Genomic DNA, 22,571 nt, shown 5'->3' on the forward strand with positions numbered 1-22,571 from the left:
TCTCCAAATAATGGATCTATTTTGTTTTGAAGTGTGACTGATGACCTCAACTGTATTAAAAGTCTTCCTCTTTAAAGGAAAGTGTATTTACTCTAAGAAATGATAGCTGATGGAATTCAGAAATGAACAGATGGTACAGGGGAAGGTATTTGGGGCCTGGAGGTTCTTACTGCTGACCTGGCCTGTTTAACCCACCCCTTGGCCCACTTGGCTGATCAGCCCCTTTGAGGATCTTTCCAGATTTTTATGTTATCTGCTCCTTCCCTTCTACACCCAGGAGATTTCTAAAAGCTCATCCCTACTCTTCACTCCCAGTAGCCTCCAAAGCAAAGGCAATTGCAGTCAGAGGCAGGTAGTGGAGCTACTGGTATCCTTATGAGAAACTCCAGGACCAACCTTTCAGCCATAAAAAGGTGTATGAGAAAAAATCATAAAGTATCTGAAAAAGAATGAAAAGTGGTTTTTAAGTTTTTGCCCCAAACTAACTGCACATTGCAACTAATTGCAAAGTGCTTTAAATTACTTAATTGTTCATTGGTGTGTATAACTATTAGGATGAACACCCAAGCATCTGTCTATTAAAGGATGTCTTATGTGGTGTTACTCTTCTCAAAGTATTATTTTTTAAGAAAATGAATTTAGTCAAAAGCCTAACAGCTCTTGCAAAATTTTCTAAGTGAAACTTAATTTTAACTAAAAAGAAATAGCGATACCAGTCTAAATGATTTGGGAAAGGGACAAAGAGGTACATTCTCTGGACAGTGTGCTTAGCGTTACAGGAGATAGTAACTACCACCGTCTAACATCCAACCGGAATCGGTTTGTTAAATTATGTCTAGAAGGAAAATTTCCTCAAACACTTGGGAGAAAAAATAATAATGCCTATTCCCGGAAAAGGAAAGAACCATGCAGAGCTTAATGTAAACCTCTGGGCTCCATCAGTGGGTCGTTCTTGAATTTACTGATTTTTCCACTTGAATTCCCTTTAGTCCTTGCTCATTGTCCCTTTCTTAGAAGGGAGTTCCCGCTTTTGCAGTAAACGCCGGTGCAAAGCGTCTACGTGTTGCCATCCCGCCACCCAGGGTCACAGCCTGGCCTGGCCTGGCCTTGCGCCGCCCTTCGCCCACAGCCACCGGCAGTGAGAGGGTCCACTCTCTCCTTGAAGCTGCGCTTGAGTGGGAAATAAGTTCACTCAGCCGCGCTCGGAGATCCCCGAAGCCCCTTTGCGCTGCCGCGGTCTGCCTCCAGAGAGGGGCTGGGTACAGTGAGCGTGGGGACGGAGCGCGCGGCGAGTTCACAGGACCCCCCCGGGCCCCCGAGCAGGGACCTGGCCTTCTGATCTCCGCCAGCCTGCGTGGAAGGACCCGTGGGGGCAGATTAGCGCAAGAGCTTGGTCGGTTTTATTTCTTATTGCCAAAACAGAAAATGTAAATTTCCGGGTCCGGGTCCTTAAAGGGAGGTGATGATCGATGTTCCGGAGAGATGATCACGCGCTGCGGGGCATCTGCGCACCGGGGTAGCAGCCCAGCCGGGCAGCTTTCGCTCTGCGCCTCTGGGCTCTCAGCAACTCCAAGCCCCCGCCACGGCCCCGCGCCATCCACCCCACTTTTGTGCAGAAGTTGGAGGCCTGGCCTATGGGATTTCCTGGTGGTCGGTGCTCATCCAGTCTTTACATAGAGTTCCCCCCACGACCCACACTGCTACCCTGTGCCCTTACTATGCAGAGAAACGAAATGGCTAATGCGGCTCCTTTTCCCTTCAAGTCCTGCTCGAAGTAACCTTGGAGGAAGACCCGAGACCCATCCTCCCCCCGCCTCCCCCGCCCACCCCCGACTTTGCTGCAGATGGAGTCGTGTCCACAGGCCTGGGCAGCCGGCAGTCGTGGAAGGGATTGAGAGCAGCGAAGCACGCGAGGCGCGTGGCTGAACAAGTGCCCCAGCAGGAGCTCAGGGCGAGCCTTTCTCTGGGTTACCCCAGCTTCGGACTGAAGATGAGAGGCAGGGCTGCCTTAAGCTGTCCTCCTTTGTGACATTGAGTAAGATATTAAGAGAGTAGAGGCGGGAGCAAAGCTCTGAACCTGGGTTCTCTGGTTGACCAGAGAGTCAACCGCTCATTTGCTTTCAGGGAGTAGTCACTGGAGTGCGAGCATGTGCCACAGAGAAATGAGGGGTTAAGGGAAGAATTTAATCTGTTTCCTAAGTGAAGAAGACCTCCGATTTTACTACCCAGATTTGGATGTACCTGACAGCAGCTTGGACAACCGCAGAGCCCCGAGCCTGCAGTCAGAAAAATCTGAGTGTAGATACTAACAGCTACATCTCTTCCCCAAATCTGAGCCCTGTGGACTTTGACAAGTTACTTAACCTCTCTGTAAAATGAGCACTTCATAAGGAAGGTTGCTGGAAGGATTAGAGACATAAGTAGTGGCCATTATTAACTATTTCTTTCATTTTTTATTTTTATTTTTATTTTTATTTATTTATTTAGAGACAGAGTCTCGCTCTATCGCCCAGGCCGGATTGCAGTGGCGCGATCTCGGCTCACTGCAACCTCCGCCTCCCGGGTTCAAGCGAGTCTCCTGCCTCAGTCTCTCTAGCAGCTGGGATTATAGGCATGTGCTATCGTGCCCAGCTAATTTTTGTATTTTCAGTAGAAACAGGGTTTCATCATGTCGATCAGGATGATCTATATCTCTTGATCTCTTGATCCTCCCGCCTCGGTCTCCCAAAGTGCTGGGATTACAGGCGTGAGCCACCGCGACCGGCCAACTATTTCAACTACTTTTTCTGTATGAATGGATTCGAAAGATCGTGGGAGGCTTGCCTCTGCCAACATGCACCACGAATCTCACCAGCCATTCCCTCTGGGGTTGGCACAGGGTCCTTTTGGATCACACGCAGCTCTGAGGATCTTCAGCCTAGCCCCTGAACTGTCTGTGAACTGGCTAGAATTGTCCCGTTCTCTGGTTATATATGTGGCCAGCCCAATGGGAGGAGGAGACAGGGAGGAGCAAGCCAACTCTGGTCTCAGAAAGGGCCAGCATCGCTAACAGCAGCCCCTGGAGCTGCGGGCTGGGAAAGGAGGTAGCTGGAGATGTGTTACTGAGTCCACTTGGAGATGATATTGGTCAGGGGCTCTGAAATGGGACGGGGATGATCCAGGAGGTGCCAGTCTGCAAGCCGGGAATCTCAGGCCTCGGCTGCTGTAGCCAGTAGGTTGAGTTCAAGGGAATTTCAGATGCAAATGGTGTTCATTAGTATTTTCCAAGGCTTAAGAGAAACCTAGAACGATGTCCTGCGTCCCAAATCAGGAATGCAACAGAAGGATGCGCTTGCAAACTGCAAGCGGAACCGAGAGAGAAAGGCAGAGCGGGCCACACGCTTCAAGGTGGCCCCAGCTACTGCAACGAAGCAAAAAGAGAGTGCAGGCGCTTAGGGCGACAGCCAGCACCGAGCCCTGCCTGGAATTGCTGGACTGCAAAACTAGGCTCCCAGGAAAACTTGAGCAACGCGGTGGCACAGGGTGGGGCAAGGGCGCGCCCCCGGATCACAACCCAACACCTCAATGGCACGGGAGACGCGCGCCCCGGCGGCCCCGGGGTCCAGCTCGCTGTGGCCTTGGGGAGGTAGGAACTGAGCACTCGGGAAGGGGGAAGAGACGGTGCTCGGCATTAAGCTGGGACTGGAGCCGCTTTTTTAACCGACTGGTGGTCTCCATCCTAGTCATTTCTTTAGAGTAGCCGGCGGCAGCTTCTGAATCCTAGACCCAGTGACTCAATATGATGACGTCTTTTCTCTCCCTGTACTTAGCAATTTTACAGTGAAGATGGTTATATTTGTGTGCCTTTTTTAAAAAAAAAATAATAATAATAACCCTATTCTAGACTTGTCCCCAATCTCTGTCTACCTTGACTCTCCCTAGGATCAATGATTCTCACATCAAGAGGAAGTGAAGAGTTGATTTCAAGAACCATCAGACAAGGCAGTTACTCTTCCTATAACCCTGGCCTAGGGTTGTTATAGAGCCCCTACTCATAGATGACATCAATATTTTTCCCTGTGCAAAAATTTGAAGTGGACGCCAAATTCTTTTCTACTCTAAATCCCTGCTTTCCCCTTTAGCACTACCTCTCTCTTCTCTCCCTACAAATAACATCTCCTTTGGGTCTCCTTTAAAAGAAAGGAGATCTGATTAAATGCTGAAGAAATGCTAAAGTTTATACTGTAGGGCATTTCCTTAATATGCCAAGGAAGCAAAACCAATTGTAATGGAAGGAGATTTTGGTAGGGAGGTAGATGTTTCAGTAAAAAAAATTACATAGTAAAAGGTCAGAACCTAACAAGACTAAACCTCAAAAAGTAGAAAGTGAAACATGAAAAGGCCAACTGAGCCAGTAGATTGTGGGAGAGTAGGGCTTTCGATAGGTCCTGCCTGCTGGATGATTTTAATAATTTTTAAAAACAACTTCAAAGTTGCTATATTGAAGAAGCTTATTCATTGTCATTTATTCGAACTCGTTTCTTTCACTACTTCATGTGATTACTAGGTGTGTTCTTCCCTAAAATTAGAATGGTCTATGGAAAGTTGAATTATTTTACAAACACATAACCACTTCTTAAGAAATGAAATCTGCTTTAATCAAACTGGGATTTTTTTTTTTTTTTTTTTTGACAAGCTTTTGTCAAGGTTAATTCCTGAATCTACAGAATAAAGTGCTCCCCGGGCACACAGTACTGAAGGTGGGATAGCAGACGTCTAAGGACAAGAAAAGTACTTGATGTTGTGAAAAATACATAGCAAATATTCCTGTGTCTACTGTAACATTTTCACGTAATTAACCTGAAGTCTATCATTAAGCAGAGGAACTGTTTTTAAATACAGTTGTCTGAATAATATTTTTAAAAATTTTTACAGCTAACTTTTTAATAAGGTGATAACTTTTCATAGGTAAAGTGATTTTATTTTAAAATCTCTTTTCAATGCCAACTGAAATGAGATTTTAAATAAAGAATGAAGAGGGCTTCTTTCCTGAATGAAGAGGGCTCTGATTTAGTCCCATTTTACAGAAAAACAAAGCAAAGGGGAACCTCCACTATCCACTGCTGAACAAGGAGTTCACCAGCTGTGTGGCCTTCCTCAGCTTGGGGTACTTGGGCTGGAAGGCCAAGACAGCACCAGAAACTAGCAACATTTATTCTAGTGCTCAAAATGTCTGAGACAAATTGGCCTTCTGAGTATTTATGAAGACCTTTCTCAGAAAGGAGGGCCAATAGCTCTCAATATCAACAGCTAATTGAATAATCCAGCTTTAAATAGATACTGAGGAACAGGGTGGAGAAAGGGAATATATTTTATCCTTGATCAGGGCAGCAATATTAATGGTGAGGTGGGGGCAGAATAGATAGCATATTTTTTGGAAAAAAGTTCAGATTTTCTCATCTTAAGTTCTTACCTATATGTCTTAGTTAAAATATTTAGAAGTGTATTTAAAATAACTGCAAACTACTGATGGATTAAATGTTAGAAAATATGATCAACTTTGGGCATGAATTTCGCAGAGAAATGGGAGCCCAAAAAAGCTAAAATTCAGTAGGCAAAGAATTGAAAAACCTGTTTTCCATTTCTGACTTGCAGCCACAACTACTTCCATAATGAAACAATAAAAGTGACGGACTCAATTGCGCACCCACCATGGTGCCCTTAAGCTTTCCAAGCGATTATGGGTCAGGCTTGCTTGGAGGAGGCACAGTGAAGAAGACCAAAGGGCACCTGAACCTCTGCCCCTCTCAGCTAAAATAAGGGGATACTGGGATCCTACCATCCCTGCCCCTGGCTTTCCTTTTGCCCTGTATTCCACGGGAGGCAGGAGGTGGGGAGTGGGGTGGGGAAGAACTGCAAATGGAGCTCCAAAATTTGAATTACTGGTGGACTCTGGAATCTGGAGTTCAAATGTGGGAGGAAGGGATTGAGGGGATTCAAAAAGCAGCTACAGCCACTGCATGTATTTTTCTGCTACCGTATTTTACTTTCCCATCCTCTATTTGATTTGGCAAGTAGGAGCTGAGTTGACAGCAGGGTCTCTCTTTCAGTAGACATTGTGGCCTTCACTTATTTAGGGAAATAATAAATTGGCGTTTCCTATTAAAGGGCAATGACTTTGCTTTTAAAATGAAATGCTCATGCCAATCAAATAAAAAGGAAATAGATAATTTGGAGAATTAAGGACCCCAATTATTACCATGCCTGAGCCTTTTGTACACAGCATATGCTCTTAAGTTTTAAAAAAATCCTTCACCATTATTCCAAATCTAAATCAGCATCATTAAAGCCAATTTATCTTTCTCTCCCTCTTTTCCTCTCATTTCAACAATGGTGTGAGAGTTCAGATATTCTCCGTCGTGAATAAAAAGCTCTGGAAATCAGCTAATGTGCCAACACCGGGAACATATCCAGGCCCATGGTGTGAAAATGAAATATGTGCTGTTGAATTATTATTTTTGTCCTTTAGGTTTACATCTACACCCTTGTATTATGTAAATTTCTGAGAAGCTGTGAATCACAAGGTTAGGTAAAGGAGGGTCCCCGCCCAATCCGCTCAACTTTCCCCCCTCCCCATTCGTCTTCTAAAGCAACAGGAGCCGACCTCATTTAATCTTTGAATGATTCTCAGCCTCGTTCCTTTCTTTTTCCGGCTTTTTACCCGAGACCCGACTTCCCTTCCCAACCTCGGCCGGAGGCGCCGGCTGCAGCCCCGGGGGCCGCAGCTGGCCACGGTCGTGACGTCATCCGCTCGGCCCCTCGGGTCACCGCGGCCGCGGGACGCAGTTCGCGAGCTGCCAGCGCCAACACCCGCGCGGAGTGCTTAACGCTTCGCGTTGTTTCCAGGAGCCTTTTCCTCTATGTGGGACTGCGGAGAAACTATGAGGGCAGCCCCACTGTACGTGAAATTCAAAGAATTAACTGAACTTGAATTAGGAGATAGTGGAGAGAGAGAGACAGACAGAGAGAGAGAGAGAGAGAGAGAGAGAGAGAGAGAGAGAGAGAGAGAGAGAGATCCTTCCGAATTAAAGTGAGAAGACAATAACATTTAAAACGCTAATAAGATTCCTTAATGATGGATGAAGCCTCTTCCTGTAGTTTTCTCGGAGTGGATCTTAGAGCTCAACTCTTGAAACGTGCGCAAGGCATGTAGAATCTGGTCTCAGAGAGGCCTAAGGGCACGAAGGGAGGAAACAGAACAGCATCCACTTCCACCAAGAAAAGAGGGCCTGCTGGTGGCTGTTTCCTCTTTTATAGAGGCTGTTGAGGCCGTCAGGAGGTGGCCATGGGGTATCAGCCTCTTTAGACAGCCATGAAATCTTTTAGAGGAGATGCCGGGCTTAACTAGGAGAACTCAAGAATAAAAGGACAAATTGCAGAGTGAAGCCACAGAAGGGAAGGTAGGCCTTTCTGTTAAGGTCTTAAAACAGGAGAATCTAGTTAGAAAATTCTCTTTGCTCTGAGACCATCAAGAGTCTCTACTCTTAAGCACAGGCCAAACGGCTTCAAAGGGGGGATGCTCGGCGGAAGGAGGTCGACTAAAAAATACGTGAAAGGTTTTTGAAAGAGATACTCAGAGATGCTCCCGAGACATTCTAAAAATTTGATTTAAGAATGTATTTTCCGGGAAACTGAAAATGACAGGCAAACCTAGTAAAAAGATGCTCCAGTTCCTTCTTAGGTATGCCACACCCCCGGGCCTGTTTTCTTTCACCTTGCATCTAGATTAAATGACCCTTCAATTACACCCTCAGTCGTCAAAGCAAGTCTATTAGCGAATGCCTGTTCAAAAACTTTTCATCCAGGAGCTCTCCACCATCTGTTACGCGGTCTCTTAAACCGGATCCGGCGCCCCCTCCCTTGCCATCTCCCAGCCTTGGCGGGGGATGGAGCCGCCCCAGGACCCGCGGGGATGCAGAGGAGAAGGGGAGGAGCGCGATCGCGCCGGGGATGGGTTTCCGGGCCGGCCGGGGCCGTGGTGGTCCAGAGGCCCGAGGTCGGCGGGACCTGATCGAAGGCAGCGCCGAGCCGACCGACCCCGGGAGCCGGACGCTTGGGAGACCAAGTCCGGCCGCGGCGCCCGGTCGCTGAAGTTGAGCCCCAACTCCCAGCCGTCTCCAAGCCTCTCGAGCCACCGCTCCCGGCCCCTCCGAGGGAGTCTCACCGACGTCGGTGGCCCTCGGCCTTGCCAACGTCATTTTAACTGTTTGGAACTCGTAAGCAAGAACCTAGAAATGGAGAGCCCGGCCGGGGAGTTTTCAGCTTTTCTGTTTCTCTTCGGGCTTCTATTCAAATGGCTCTGCGTTGGCCACCGAATCCCGAATGAGGCGGGGCGCCTCTGCCCCTACGCCAGCGGCGGGAACTCGGTTCCCCTGGGCAGCCGGGGCCAGGGGGCACCGAGGCCGCGGCGATAATGAAGGCTCAGACGGCCAAGGCCAGCGGGTCGGCGCTGGGCGCTCCGGGCTGGAGTGGCCACCGGCCGGAGTTCAGGAGGTAACTGAATTTATAAGCGGTTCTTAGAGATTTCTGGGTCAAGGATTTTTTTATTTATCTCTATTGCTTCTCCATTTCTCTAAGCTCGTTCTCTGGTCTGTGTTATTTGAATTTCTATTATCGACTTATTTCATGGGATCACTTAAGAAAGGTTGAAAATAACATCAAAACTGCTTTAAACCTCGTGGGTAGTATGAAGGAAAGAGACGAACTGTGTCTTGAATATGATTGTTTTGTGAGTTTTTTTTTTTTTTTTAATTTTGACTACAAACACAAAATGTCTTTAAAATTGTCTAGGAACTGCTGCAAAACGCTAATCAACCAAGTGCAGGAAAACAGCTTTTTCTATCACTGGAGGCAAGTCTTTCAGTGTAGAGCAATAGAGCATGTTTGTACTGTCTTCTAAATGTTCACCTTCCAGACTTCAGTAACACCCTTGTAAGTGACAAGAGAAACTTTGCTGGGTTTTATTGCTTGGTGTTGTTGCTCCACAGAAAGGGTTGTAGAAACTGGGTGACTTGGCTTATAAACTTCTTTTTCCATCAGGTCCAGCCCTGAGTCGTTGCCTCTCAATCTGGAGGGACACACCTCACAGGCCTGTGGGAATGGGTGAGAAAAACCTCAGCATTAGTGGAGGGTTAGAAACAAACTGAGCCCAAGTAATCGCTGTCTGTATTGCCTGCCGCCTCATTAACAGCTCTCGCATTTGAGCTCTTCATTTTCTTTCACAAACTGATTTGCTATGTAAATTCTGTTTTGAGAGAAATAATTTCACTGGGTTTAAATGAAATCCTAATATGAAACAAAGGTCTAGAGACAAACAACAACCCGCCCTCCCACTTCTTCCTTAAAAGAGAGGAGGTCTCTGTGAGTTAACCAACACTTCCCACACTTATAACCTGTGATAGTAGCCTTCACCGCCTTTTAGGAAATTAGCAAGAATTCTTTATTTGCTACCAAACGAACTAAAAGCACATTGGTAGCCTTAAATTTGAACTTGTTGCAAATATGTTTCCTAATATGCTGGAAAGTTAGTTCCCATCACAGAGTGAGTAGTCTGAGGCACTCAAAAACTCTCTCCTTGAACCTTATAGACCCTTGCTATTTGTGTCCCTCCCATCACCCTCCCTCCATGACACACCAAAAGAAATAACAAAAGACCTTCCAGAGATTTGGACTATGAGCAGAAAATGTAGAGGAATTTAAAAATGTGTTTTTCCTTCTAGAAGGACAGTACATTGCCTTTGGTGCTGTGTATTAAACAGGAAAAAGTGTAGATGTGCTTGAACATCAGGGCTGGGGTATGGGGTGATGTCAGAATATCAATAATGTCTTCGTCTCTCCTCCCAACAAGCTAAAGCAAAGAGAAAGCCGACTGTTGTTCTTGGTGAAGAGGCTGGGGGTCAGAGATGTTGAACAGGCTTGAAAACTCTAAAAACATGATCAGGGACAAGTCCATGAACTAGGCAGAAGGTGGAATTAGTTATAATATTTCCCAATCCATTTTTAATTAGAAAAATTCAATAGTATTTTGTGACATATCAAGGAAGAAGAGATTAGAGATTATGGCTTATTTGGTAATGTATGGCTCTATATCTTATTACCCTTTATTTTGAATTGCAGTAACCATAGCCAGAAACTGCATTTTCTTGTGATAGAAACTTCAGCAAAAAGCTTGTGAAAATTACTCGTATTTTTTAGTGATAGAAAGAACCCTGTTTAAAAAGTATTGAAGTCAAAATTAGGTTCTTAGAAAAGCAAAATTTTAAATTATTTTAGAAGAGTAGCACTTTTTTCTTATTTTTAAATATATATCTTAATCCAGAGTTTGTTATCTGGCCTCGTTATATCATGAACTGTTGTGATTTCCTCGGGATATTTCATAGAGGACAAACCATATACTTAAACTTGCTTTCCATCAGGATTTGAGGTTATAAATACTGCCTTTCCGTGGATGAAAAGTGGAGGCACACTTAATCATCAGCTCTCAACAAAAAAGAGGGATTATAGGATTCTCGAAAATCCAAAGAAACTATAAGTTTCTATTTTGCCATTAACAAAACAAACAAGGCTCCTTTGCATTCTTTTTAGTAAATTAAAAAATACGCGTGTTGAATTGTTTTGAAAGCTTCCCAATTTGCTGAAGATACTCTGCTTTTATTGCCTTTTCTGTAATTTTCAGATATATTTTGGAAATAAAGTACTGGACAGATTGGACAGTAAGATAGAAACCGTTTCTGAGTACATTTTGTGTTTTAAGACAATTCTTATTTAATATAGTATTACTAATTAACACGTGTTTGTGGTTTGGTTTTGAATGGAAAAATTAACAAATGATGGATATCAAGGCCTGGAGTTGCAAAGCACCTTTTCAGTCTTTAGATTAGTTAACTCAAGGCTATCTTAAAGGAAGAGCATAGTTGATGCTTTGCCATATTTGTGTTAACTCAAATGACCATTTTCAAACACTTGCCAAAAGGGCGAATCCTGGAAAGACCAGTGAAAAGCAAACGGTTAAATATAAACTATCCAAAGCATGCATACCTCTTAGCACTTTTTTTTTTCCTTTTTAGTTTGGTATACCCCAAAGGAGAAATTTACTCTTAACTGCAAAAGAGCTCAAATAAAAGCTCTTTTGCAGTTAAGGAGAGGGGAGGAGGAGGAGAAGGGGAGAGGGAGGGACACACCATAAATGTAAAACAAACTGGTGGCATTCAGTCAAGAAGGCAGGTAAGGCTCCAAAGGCCGGCGAATTGTGGACAAGTCATCTGGACTCTCCAAAGCCTTCTGGAGCCGGGCTGTTTCGCGCTTCTTTGCTTTTTCGTTTCAACCTAGCCCTTTGACGGAGGAGTGCAGCAGGAGGGGAATTTTCGCTGTTGGGAAGTGGCAGGTAGGAAAAGGAATCTGATCCGGCCCGAAAGTCAGCAATTAAAGTCTTAACTGCGACCCATCTGTCGTGGGACAGAGACCTCCCCACACCCGCTTTGCTCCAGCAAAGCCGGTCCCGCGCCCTTTGAGCAGGGAAAAGGAGGAGCCTGGTTCTGCGGCCTCAACAGCAAAAGGAAAGAAATTTTCCAGTGTTGACCGATACTGAGTGTCTGCGCCCCCAAAGACAACTCCGAAGCGCCTCTCGGGGGTGTGGCGACTCTTCGCTTGCTCTGCGCGGGTGCTCTGCCCCGCGGCCCCAGCAAAAGGAAAGAAAACGTGCAGCCTGGACGAATCCCCAGTAGCTGCACGCGGACCAAGGACCGCTCCAAAGCGACACCCTGGCGTGTAGCACCTCTTTGCCTGCTCCGCCCGAGTGCTCTGCGATCGCCTCCTACCCTTCTCTGCTTCCTCAGTTGTCCCATCCTAAAGCCACCTCGAGACCTGAGACGAGGCACTCCCAGGCCTAGCTGCGGAGACCGGTCGCATTCAGCCAGATCTCTCCTCCATCTCGCCACTTGGCTGTCCTCAACTTCCAACAGGACTCACTCCTCCTCCCCCATTTCTTCAGCCTTTGAGTTCTCCCCATACCCATCCAGCTGCCGCCGCCTTTCAGTTAGACTTCAGGCGCGTTCCCAGCACAAGCTCTCTTCATTTCCACCCCTCTTGGCTCTTGGGGCAGAGGCGGAACTGATTTTCTCGGAAAGCTAGAGTGGGACGGAGGGGCCCGGGTCGCTTGCCTGGCATTTGCTGTGAATGGGGTAAAGAAGAGGGAATACTTTGAGGTCAATTTCCTTCGTTAAAGGCCCAGCTTCGTATCTTTGAGTGAAATTGGCCAGGGACTTAATCCTCGGGTTTCTAGTCCGCCGTTATCCAGCCTTACGCTGCCAACCCTTTTCAGGGTTCTTGCAGAAGTACGCCCACTCTACTCTTGGCCAAATATCTGACACCCGCCACCACCTGTTCCACACCCACTTGGGGTTAACTCACCAGGCAGATGGCACCCTGAGCTGCTGCTGTCGGCCCCTCATCTCAGGGTCCAGGCCCCACCGCCCTTTGCTTGCAGCTCTGCGCTCTCCCTTGGCCTTCTTACGCCTGCTCACAGCTGCCGCGTCTTCCAACTCTGTGCAGCCCTCCGTGCGCGCCTAGCTCCGGAATCCAGCTCTGGGTGATCGCAGGCTGGCAAGGGACTGCGCCGGGGAAGGTGCGCGCCGCAGCTTCCAGCGCGCTCCTGGAAGCGCTTGTCTGGGCGGCGGGGACCCGCACAGTCGGAGCCGCGGCCACAGACGTCTTCCCGGAAACCTACACCCGCACCGTCGCGCCGCCCTAGGAGTTTGAGCCGAGGCGCCACACCCGGCGGGTGTTCGGCTGGAGGGCGTTGCAGTGGAAACTGTCTCTACGCGCGCTCTTTGGGAGGCGCAAGGGTACCTGTGGACACAACTTCGGCGCCGGCAGCTCTCCTTGTGCACAGACACCCAGGCTGCCGCCTGCGCTGCTTGGGGGAGGCTCGTAGACGTCGGCAGCCGGGGTGGGAACTCATAAATTCTGTTTCGCTTCTCCGCTCGGCATTCAGCATTTAAAATGCTCCGGGAGAGCTCTAGCTGAGAGCAGGTACTTAAGAAAGAAATGCTCTTTCCAGACTCTCAATGGAAACTCTGAAGCGTGCGCGCGCTCGCGTTTGTGTGTATCCTGGGTGGGGTCCGATTGAGTCAAGGTTTCTTGTGGTGTGACACCCGATTATTCCTTGCAACTCTTTAACTTTGTGGATGGAAGTGCGACTTTCCCAGGCCTATTGCCACAGGCATTGCCTTTAAAAAACCACAAACACATAACAAGCCTCCCAAGGCTTTTAATTCTCAGGGGCGTTTTGGAAGGCCAGTTACCTGCTGGCGTCTTCTAAATGGTCCAGACTCGGTTCGGGCCGCGGAGACTCCGGGATTCCGGGAGCGCGCAACCCCGAGCCCTGGAGGAACAAGGAGGTCTGCGAAGGAGGTGGGACAGACAGGACCCCGGCCCAGCCAGGCCCAGCCAGGCCCAGCCAGGCCCGGCGGAACCAAGCAGCGAAACCTCGGATTTCGCTGCCAAGGCTTCCTGGCCGAGGCTTTCTGGAGCTTGGCGTTTGATAAATATAGCCTGGCGTTTGCCCCTGAATTAGACTCCGTTTCCTTATTTAGCCCTTGCACAATGATTTTAGATGATGTCACTTAAAGCTAAACGAGAAAATTGATCTCAGATTTGCTTGGCCTCTAAAGCCTGGTTAAGCAGATTGAGAATTAGAAAGACAGAGGAAGCAAAAGGGGGGCTGGGGGGGGGCGGGGGCGGAGGGTAGTGAAGTGTGCGCGGCAGAGTGTGTGCGCGGAGGGGAGGGCGCGCCACGCGGGTGAAAGCGCCCCCGCCTCTTCTGGGCGGAGAACCTCACTCACCAATGAAAAGTAGTTACTGACTGCAGAGAAAAAAAAAGTTTTCCTGTTGACTGTTGGAAGCGAATTGAACAATTATCTAGTTTACCTTCTCCTCTTGGAAGTTAACGATTGGCGAGATCTTGGCTGCGTTATTGACACAACACTTTCTATTGATAGAAATAAGTAGTGATTGTCCCCGAGTCATTGGTGCGCCAAGAACTCTGCGATGGGCTGGCAGGAGTCCATTGGGCTGGGCAGGCAGGTTCGGCTGGTGATGCTGGGGAGGAGGAGGAGGAGGAGGCTACTGGTGGTGATGGTGCCCGTCCCCCTCTCCGCAGGTCTGTGACAAGCAGGGAACCAGGCGACTGACGGCGCAGCCCTGCCCCGGCTGACGGACGCTGGCGACTCAGACATGGACAGTAGCTGCCACAACGCGACTACCAAAATGTTAGCGACTGCTTCAGCCCGGGGCAACATGATGAGCACCTCCAAACCCTTGGCTTTCTCCATTGAACGAATCATGGCGCGCACCCCTGAGCCCAAGGCCCTGCCAGTCCCCCACTTCCTGCAGGGAGGCTTACCCAAGGGGGAACCCAAGCACTCTCTGCATCTCAACTCGTCGATCCCTTGCATGATCCCCTTCGTGCCTGTGGCGTACGACACGAGCTCCAAGGCAGGAGTGACGGGCTCCGAGCCGCGGAAGGAGAGTCTGGAGGCCCCGGCGGCGCCCGCGGCGGTGCCCTCGGCGCCGGCATTCAGCTGCAGCGACCTGCTTAACTGCGCACTGAGTCTCAAGAGCGACCTGGCCCGCGACGCGCTGCCGCTGCAGCAGTACAAGCTGGTAAGGCCGCGTGTGGTCAACCACTCTTCATTCCACGCTATGGGCGCCTTGTGCTACCTGAACCGAGGTGACGACCCGTGCCACCCGGCAGCCGGCGTGAACATCCACCCGGTGGCCTCCTACTTTCTCAGTTCCCCTTTGCACCCTCAGCCAAAAACGTATTTAGCCGAAAGGAATAAACTGGTGGTCCCGGCAGTGGAGAAATATCCTTCCGGAGTAGCTTTCAAAGACCTATCTCAGGCTCAGCTGCAGCATTACATGAAAGAAAGCGCCCAGCTTCTGTCGGAAAAAATCGCATTCAAAACCTCGGACTTCAGCCGAGGCTCTCCTAATGCCAAGCCCAAAGTTTTCACTTGCGAAGTGTGTGGAAAGGCAAGTACTACGCAAAACGGCGATCCTTTCCCTTCCTCCCTTCCTTCTTTCTCTCCTTCCTTCCTTCCCTCCTTCCCTTTTCCTCCTCCTCTCCTTCCTCCCTTTTTGGTATTTGTGGGGTAATTATTTGCATACACTTTTTGTAAGATTCTCTTCCTCCTGCCCTCCCTCTGCCCAGTTGGATTTCAAAGTTACTTGATCAGCTAACCTGTTCTATGTGTGTTTAACTTTAAGGTCTTTAATGCGCACTACAACTTAACCCGTCACATGCCAGTGCACACAGGCGCCAGACCCTTCGTTTGCAAAGTGTGCGGAAAAGGTTTCAGGCAAGCAAGCACCTTGTGCAGGCACAAGATCATTCACACGCAGGTGTGTTCATACGTCTTAATTTCACCTAGTTTGCTTCGGAACTGTTTGCAGAAAACAGCCGATAAAGCCTAACTCTTTAGGATAAGGTTCGTTTAAAACGTGCTAGCTGAACAGGGTGAATGCCATGTATTGTTTGCCTTTGTTCTGCTTAAAAGTATTTAAGCAATACTGTGTTTTGAGTTTGCAGAACTTCACATAATAAGAAAATAACCTTAACGTCTCTGCTTTTCCTTTCTCCTGCTTAGGAAAAACCTCACAAATGTAACCAGTGTGGCAAAGCATTTAATAGAAGTTCCACTTTAAACACACATACCCGAATACACGCGGGCTACAAACCATTTGTGTGTGAATTCTGTGGCAAAGGATTTCATCAAAAAGGTAGGGAAACCAGGAAATGTTGTATCTCGTGGTTAGTCTTATGAAAAGCCATAGTTAATCTTTTTGGGGTGTTTTAGAAGAGGATGTTTAAAATGTAGTTATGTGGCGCATTTGTTGCTATTCTAACCCTCTACCCGAAGTTTGTTTAGTATCAGAGAAAGACATAGTTCATAAAACAAGGTATTTTTTAACCACATGTTCACATTCTATATAATTGGACTGATAAATGTGTATTAAGATTTAAAGGAAATACATCACTGTTGATGCGATGTTTGAAAATAAACTTGGAGAGACAAGTGCAGGCACGGATGGCAGCCCGGCACTGGCTGTGGGACCTGCAGCGGCTCTTCTGTTTGGCGCAACCTTCAACGTGTCCACTCCTCCCTTGTTAAGGTCTTTTTTTTCTCAGAACCACATCCCTGTCATTTGTCTGTTTCAGGAAATTACAAAAACCACAAGTTGACCCACAGCGGGGAGAAGCAGTTCAAGTGCAATATCTGCAACAAGGCTTTCCACCAGGTTTACAACCTCACCTTCCACATGCACACCCACAACGACAAGAAGCCTTTCACCTGCCCCACGTGCGGCAAGGGTTTCTGCAGGAACTTTGACCTCAAGAAGCACGTCCGCAAGCTGCACGACAGCAGCCTGGGGCTGGCCCGCACGCCCGCTGGTGAACCAGGCTCAGAACCACTGCCCCCGCTACAGCAGCAGCCGCCAGTGACGCTGCCTCCTCTGCAGCAGCCACTGCCACCCCCGGGGCCCCTGCAGCCCGGGGTCCACCAGGGCCACCAGTGATCGAGGCCAAGATTCCTCCCAGCCTCAGCCGGGGCCCCCACCGCTGAGACAGCGGCAGATTAGAGCTCCTGGTCCGAGTTCGTCTGTAGACCCCAGGGCATGTTGGGTCCCACACTTTAGAGCCGACCGGAAGCCTACATCCCCTGGCCTTTCGCCTCTTGCATGCACCTGCTAAATGGTTTTGTGTATTATATTCTATATAGGCACTAACAATTATGAAAAATTTGGAGGGTTTTGTTTCTTTCTATTTTTCTTTTAATTTGTAAAGACTTTTCATCTTGAGTGGAGAGATGGTGTTTGTTTTGTTTTGTTTAAACAAGTTTCTGCTATATTTATTGAGATCTGTATTATTCTACCCGGGAATGCTGCATCGTTTTAATTTTATTATTGTATATATTTCCACTGTGTTGGTTCTCCGGTCTCAAGATATCTGCTGGTTGTTTATTACCATTTCCTTCTTCCCTGAAGTAACAAAACACTGTGTGTATGTCATATATACACGCATAGATGTGTGCACCCATAAGGGCACATTCCACATTCGTGAGCACACACACATACACATTAGATAAGCGTGGTTCATTATGATGATTTTGAATTTTACTTTTGATTATTGCACGTGAAAATTGATTCATTGACTGTTGGAAATAAATACTTGGAACATGCTTATTTAATCAACAAACTTTAGGGTTCTGTTTATACAGCTAAAGATCCCTGACTCCGACCCCCTGATTAATCCTCCTTTTTAAAATCTAAAACCTGAATTAGTAACACTTAATGTTTTGGTCTGAAAATCCATCAAGTGCAAACAGTCTCTTCTAAATGGTTACACCTTTGGATAAAGTTATGAAATCTGGTAAAGTTCAGAAGCAGAAGACATGGAGTTTTCTAACAAACATAAATTTGGCTTGGACCACCTGATATGTTTGTAGTGCACGGTTAAATGGGAACAACATATTCAATAGCTGCGTGCAATGTACATCTCCTCAAATGCATTACAATCATAGATAGACAGGTATCTATTGTTTGCATCCTGAAGGCACATACTAACTTGTACACAGCTGGCAAAGGGAGCCTCCTTGTTTTTACATGGGTATATATGTTTATAAACGAATATACTTCCATTCAAGGAGGAAACATGGACGAAAACCAAACTGTGGCTGGTGCCAGGTCCTTGAAATTCTTCAAGTGTTAATCAGCGGCTCCGCTGTGAGCTCGGGCTCTGGTGTTTCTAACTGCAAGTCTCTCCTGTTTTCTTGCCAAAACAGTGAAACAACTGCTAAAGACTTTAATTAAGAGGGGTAATTAGTTCAGATTTATCAAAGCCGGGTTGTTATACTATTAGCTGCTCAGTAGAAGCTGCCAGACAAACTCACAGCCCAGCGCAGTCGTGCTGCTGCAGCGGGGCCACATCATAGGAGTGCGACTTGGGGGAGCGGACCCTGGGGTCCCCGCGTCGCCGCCGGGGTCTCCATCACCCAGTCAGGCCCGGGGCCAATGCGGCCAGCCTGTAGGCCTCGGGGGTGCATCTTGCCCCCGCCAGGGGCCACGCCCTCCCTCCAGGACTGCGGTCGGCCGAGGTTCTGCAGAGTCCAAGGATCTCCTTTCTGCACCCACTGCAGGGCGGCCTCGCCAGCTCCGGGACCGCCCCGACAGTTGCGGGGAATAAACTTAATGTGCGGCGCCGCCTCGTTTCTACGCGTCCTGCTGCGCCCAGGAAAAGGCGGTACAGAGCGGTGAGACCGAGAGTGGAGATGTGCAGCGGACACGGGGCGGGGGGGCGGCGGCGGCAGCCACCTGAACTCTCATTTCATGGCGGGGAAAGACTGACGGCTCTGGTCACCAAGAGTGGGTGGCCTGAGTGCTTTTCGACAGCCTAGGAAGCAAGGAGATGACGAACAGCCCCAGCAGGGTGATCGCGGGCGGGCGGGTGAGCGGGCCCCGCGGGGATCCCCAGCCCACGTTTGGCCTGAGCTCCTTATGGGTTGTGGGGAGCAGGTGTGGGAATCTAGAGAGCATGGACCTGGTGTGGGCTGGCAAGGTCTCCAGAACAGGGCAGTCCTGACACTTCCTGCAGGCGTCTGGTCCAGACCTTTCTCAACGCTTGTGCCGGGACGCACGCCCTTTGTGGACACGGGGACAAGTGGAGCCCAGCCATGATTAGATCGAACCCCGAAGTTTCTCTTTTCCTGACCTCCCCACTTCCCACCCTTGTCCATTGCTGAGGCCAAATCCATGTTAGATTTGACTTCAGAAAGCGATGGAGCATCTTGGAAGCCACAGCTGGCTGGATTCTGAATCCAGGAGGCCCGAAGTAGCTCCATCTCTCACTGAATATCACAGCCTTGATAATCTTCTGTCAGGCTCCGGCCACATTCCTTGACAGCTGCCTATGCCTCCGAAGGAGCTTTGAGAGATGCTGCGGAGTTTATGAATCACCTTTTCCAAAGTGGCTTAGTCAGATCTTGGAAGCATTTGGTTTGAGTAAATGAGAATGAGATCAGGAGTCATTATAATTTGCAGCTTACACATTTCAGTGAAAGAGCAGGAAATGGCCTTTGCTTCTTGAACTTGTTGTCAACACATATTTGAACTTATTCTCAAAACCCAGGGTGTAGATTCTTCTAGACATTAGAGATGATGCGATTTTGCTGGTGGAAAGCCAAGTGAACATTATTGAGAAATGTTACTAAACCATTAAATACCCCATGCCAGTGTACTTTGACATATTGGGGGTGGGGGGACTCTCCTATGGAACAATAGAATTGGTTTGTTTCAATCCAGGAAAAAAAAGGAAGAGAAAGGAGGGAGAAGAAGGAAGCAAAAGGGGAGGTTGAGAGTGAGAGAGAGAGAGAAGGGGGGAGGGGAGGAGAGAGGAGGGGAAGAAAGAAGAGAGGAGAGGAGAGGAGGGGGGGTGGAGCGTGGCAGGGGGGCGGGGAGAGAAAAAGAAAGCCTGAGAAGAAAAGGAAGATGAGAAAGAATAGAATAAGAGAATGAAGGAAACAGAAAAAATAGAGAAACCGTTATTGTAGATTCCACATTATGATGTGGAATGACTTCGTATAAGGTCTGATCTGGGATGGTGCAGTAGTTCCAGTGAAGGCAGGCACAGGAAATTATTGTCTGCTCACATGTTTGAGCAGCCTGGAGTGTTAGTGATTAAGTAGAGGAGGCCAAAAGGAAATTCTCTAAAATGAAGCACTCAAGAGAACTACTTTTCAGGAGGTAAATTATTGGTGAACTTTGATTTATGATAAAGCTATTAGAGCTTACATGAAGGAGAATCTCCTTAAAGAGAGTATCAGCTTAGGGATTAAGTTTATGGGAGAAAAAAAATTGATGAAGTGGATTACTTAACTAATAGTCAGGGAAAGACCTACAATTCTCTCCCCTCAACTAATATTGAAGGATGATTTTTTTCCCTTCAACTATCTAACCTCTGCATGTGTGTATGTCTGTGTGTACATGTCTCTGTGTTACGTGTGTCTTGTTATAGATTTTTATGCTTGCTCATGAAACAGATTCCCTAAAAGTATGAATTAAAACTTGGTTTTGTCCCAGTCCACCTTCTTTTGATCAGACATTAGCCAGCAAACGCTCTCATGTTTAGTGAGGAACAGAGGCCACTGTCAAGATTATCTGATGAGGGAAATGGTTTACCTTCCGCTCCCTCTGTTGGAATTAACTTTTGGTATAGGGAAGATGGCATTCCTCTGGACAGGGCAGCAGAGACTAATTTTAGAAACTTAGTGATTTACTGAGACCTTATATTTAGTTCAGTTTTGGAAATCCGAACATATAGCACAATTCACATTGTAAATACTGATTTCCTATCCTTGTTTTGTTTTGCTTTGTTGAATCAGGGTCTTGCTCTGTCACCTAGGCTGGAGTGCAATGGCACACTCGTGGCTCACTGCAGTCTCAATCTCTGATACTCAAGCAATCCTGCCTCAGCCTCCTAAGCAGCTGGACCACAGGTGCATGCCACCATGCCCAGCTAATTTTTGTATTTTTGGTAGAGACAGAATTTTGCCATGTTGCCCAGGCTTGTCTTGAACTCCTATGCTCAAATCAATCCTGCCTCCACTTTCTAAAGTGCTGGGATTACAGGCATGTTACATGTGTTTTACCATGCCCAGCCAAATTCCTATCTATTTTATTTTAACACAGAACCCAAATCCTGATTTACAATAATCTCTTCCAAAGGTAACAATTTGTTTAGATTTCCCAAATTTTAGTTTAAGAACAAGTTATTATGCAAGAGTAAGACTAAGTGTCAATTGTTAGTAGTGAATGAAAGCATTGCATATAGGCCTCATCTAGGCAGTTACTTGTTAATGATGTTGGAGGCTTACTGAGTTTCTTATGAAACTTTGCTCTTCTGCAAGTATAGAAGAAATTAATCCACAAGATGCAATGAAGTCGTAATTCCCAGAATCTGTGCATCCTATTTCACAGATTTCCCGCCCATCAATGTCTGGAATCCTAATTTTGCTAGAACTGGGAATACTCAGAATAAACTAAGGTATAACTGTAGAGGGTATCTTTTGTTTTGTAAAATATTTATTGTAAGACATGCAGTATAAAATACAATGATCTCAAATTCAAAATTGGAGCAGAAACAAAAATGTTTTCTTTTTTACTTTATAAACCCATGTACTGGGTAAATTCATGAAGTTTATGACTTTAAGGGCCCATGACTTATTGTTGTTACCAGAGTGCATTTTCAAAAGCATTAAAATTAAAACCGACCTAAGTTTTAGTAGGTAAAAGTATAAAGTTTTTGGCTGTTGACATAAAAAGTAATTTTGAACCCAATAAAACATCGTTGTCTTTTTGCTATATTTTTGCTAAAAACCACAGATTACTCTCACAGAAGAAGTTACTTGTGTCCATTAGGTTAATTAAAAACTGAAAACAAACTGTATTTGTGAGTAGAAAATACCTTGTTTTGAATTTCATTGCTGGCCAGGCATGGTGGCTCACACTGTAATCCTAGCACTTTGGAGGCCTAGACAAGTGGATTACCTAAGGTCAGGAGATCGAGACAAGGCTGGCCAACATGGCAAAAATCCGTCTCTACTAAAAATACAAAAAACTAACCAGGTGTGTTGGCAGGTGCCTGTAATCCCAGCTACTTGGGAGGCTGAGGCAGGAGAATTGCTTGAACCCTGACGGCAGAGGTTGCAGTGAGCCAATATTGTGCCTTAGCACTCCAGCCTGGGCAACAAGAGTGAAACTCCATCTCAAAAAAAAAAAAGGGAAAAAAATTTATTGCTTCTAGAAATTAATGCCTGTGTCCATTTCAGCTTCAGGACAAACTAAAGACAAATAGTGATATGCTAATCAACACTCTGGTTATTTGTGTAATTTTGATGTTAAAGCAATTGCCATTTAAGCTAGCCTAGGTTATCTCACTCCATGCAAAAGAGAAGAGGATGCTTAGGGTTTAAATGACCTTGATATGAAAATCTAACTCTGTTATTGTAATTTTCTCCATACACTTTTACATATTGCCTACAATGAACTTGGAGAAAAAGTCAAAATTCATCATGTAATTGAATGAGTATAAAGTTATTACAAATCATCATGTACATTTTCTGTTCAAGATTGAGGTGACATTGGTGTCAGATGAAATCATGTCACTGCGGGTCTTATGGAGATTAAGTTACTAAGTAAAGGTTAAATAAAATTCTGCCAATACAAGTCTCTAGAGTTAATATTTTGCTGTCAAACAAACAAATGTTGCTTCTGGGTACAAAGGTGTGGAAATGGAGAAAGAAAGCATGAGGTATCAGTGTCTAACTGGAGCTAGAAATCGATCACAAAATGTAGAGCAGATCACTAGTTTCATTTAACTTTGTTCTTCTTAATAGGAATAACGCAGATTGTTTTTGTCTGAGAACTCTGAAAGTTTAGATCAATGCATGACCCTCTAGTTACAATAACAAGGTGAA

At 46.7% G+C, this 22,571-nt stretch overlaps 1 protein-coding gene across 2 annotated transcripts; it reads left to right on the forward strand.

Annotated features, from left to right (window-relative positions):
- The first annotated feature begins 13,958 nt into the window (after positions 1-13,958).
- FEZF1 (FEZ family zinc finger 1) lies at positions 13,959-17,296 on the forward strand. 2 transcript variants are annotated; one of them, XM_010343676.2, is made up of 5 exons: positions 14,198-14,700; positions 14,851-15,072; positions 15,307-15,441; positions 15,687-15,819; positions 16,259-17,290. In XM_010343676.2, exons 1-5 carry the CDS (start codon positions 14,272-14,274, stop codon positions 16,615-16,617), a joined length of 1,278 nt encoding a protein of 425 aa, XP_010341978.1. In that variant the 5' UTR covers positions 14,198-14,271; the 3' UTR covers positions 16,618-17,290. The 2 variants fall into 2 exon arrangements, with proteins under 2 accessions (XP_003921087.1, XP_010341978.1); XM_003921038.4 differs by having other exon boundaries at positions 13,959-15,072; positions 16,259-17,296.
- Positions 17,297-22,571: the final 5,275 nt, after the last annotated feature.

This window comes from Saimiri boliviensis, chromosome 10 (genome assembly GCF_048565385.1).
Source record: "Saimiri boliviensis isolate mSaiBol1 chromosome 10, mSaiBol1.pri, whole genome shotgun sequence".
Taxonomy (NCBI): Eukaryota; Metazoa; Chordata; class Mammalia; order Primates; family Cebidae; genus Saimiri; species Saimiri boliviensis.

What these genes read in the sequence shown, in the direction of transcription:
- FEZF1 (XM_003921038.4), top strand. Translation starts at nt 14,272, where the DNA reads ATGGACAGTAGCTGCCACAACGCGACTACCAAAATGTTAGCGACTGCT. An exon ending in CTTGCGAAGTGTGTGGAAAG is followed by an intron (nt 15,073 to 15,306) that starts GCAAGTACTACG and finishes TTTAACTTTAAG; the next exon opens with GTCTTTAATGCGCACTACAA. An exon ending in CAAAGGATTTCATCAAAAAG is followed by an intron (nt 15,820 to 16,258) that starts GTAGGGAAACCA and finishes TGTCTGTTTCAG; the next exon opens with GAAATTACAAAAACCACAAG.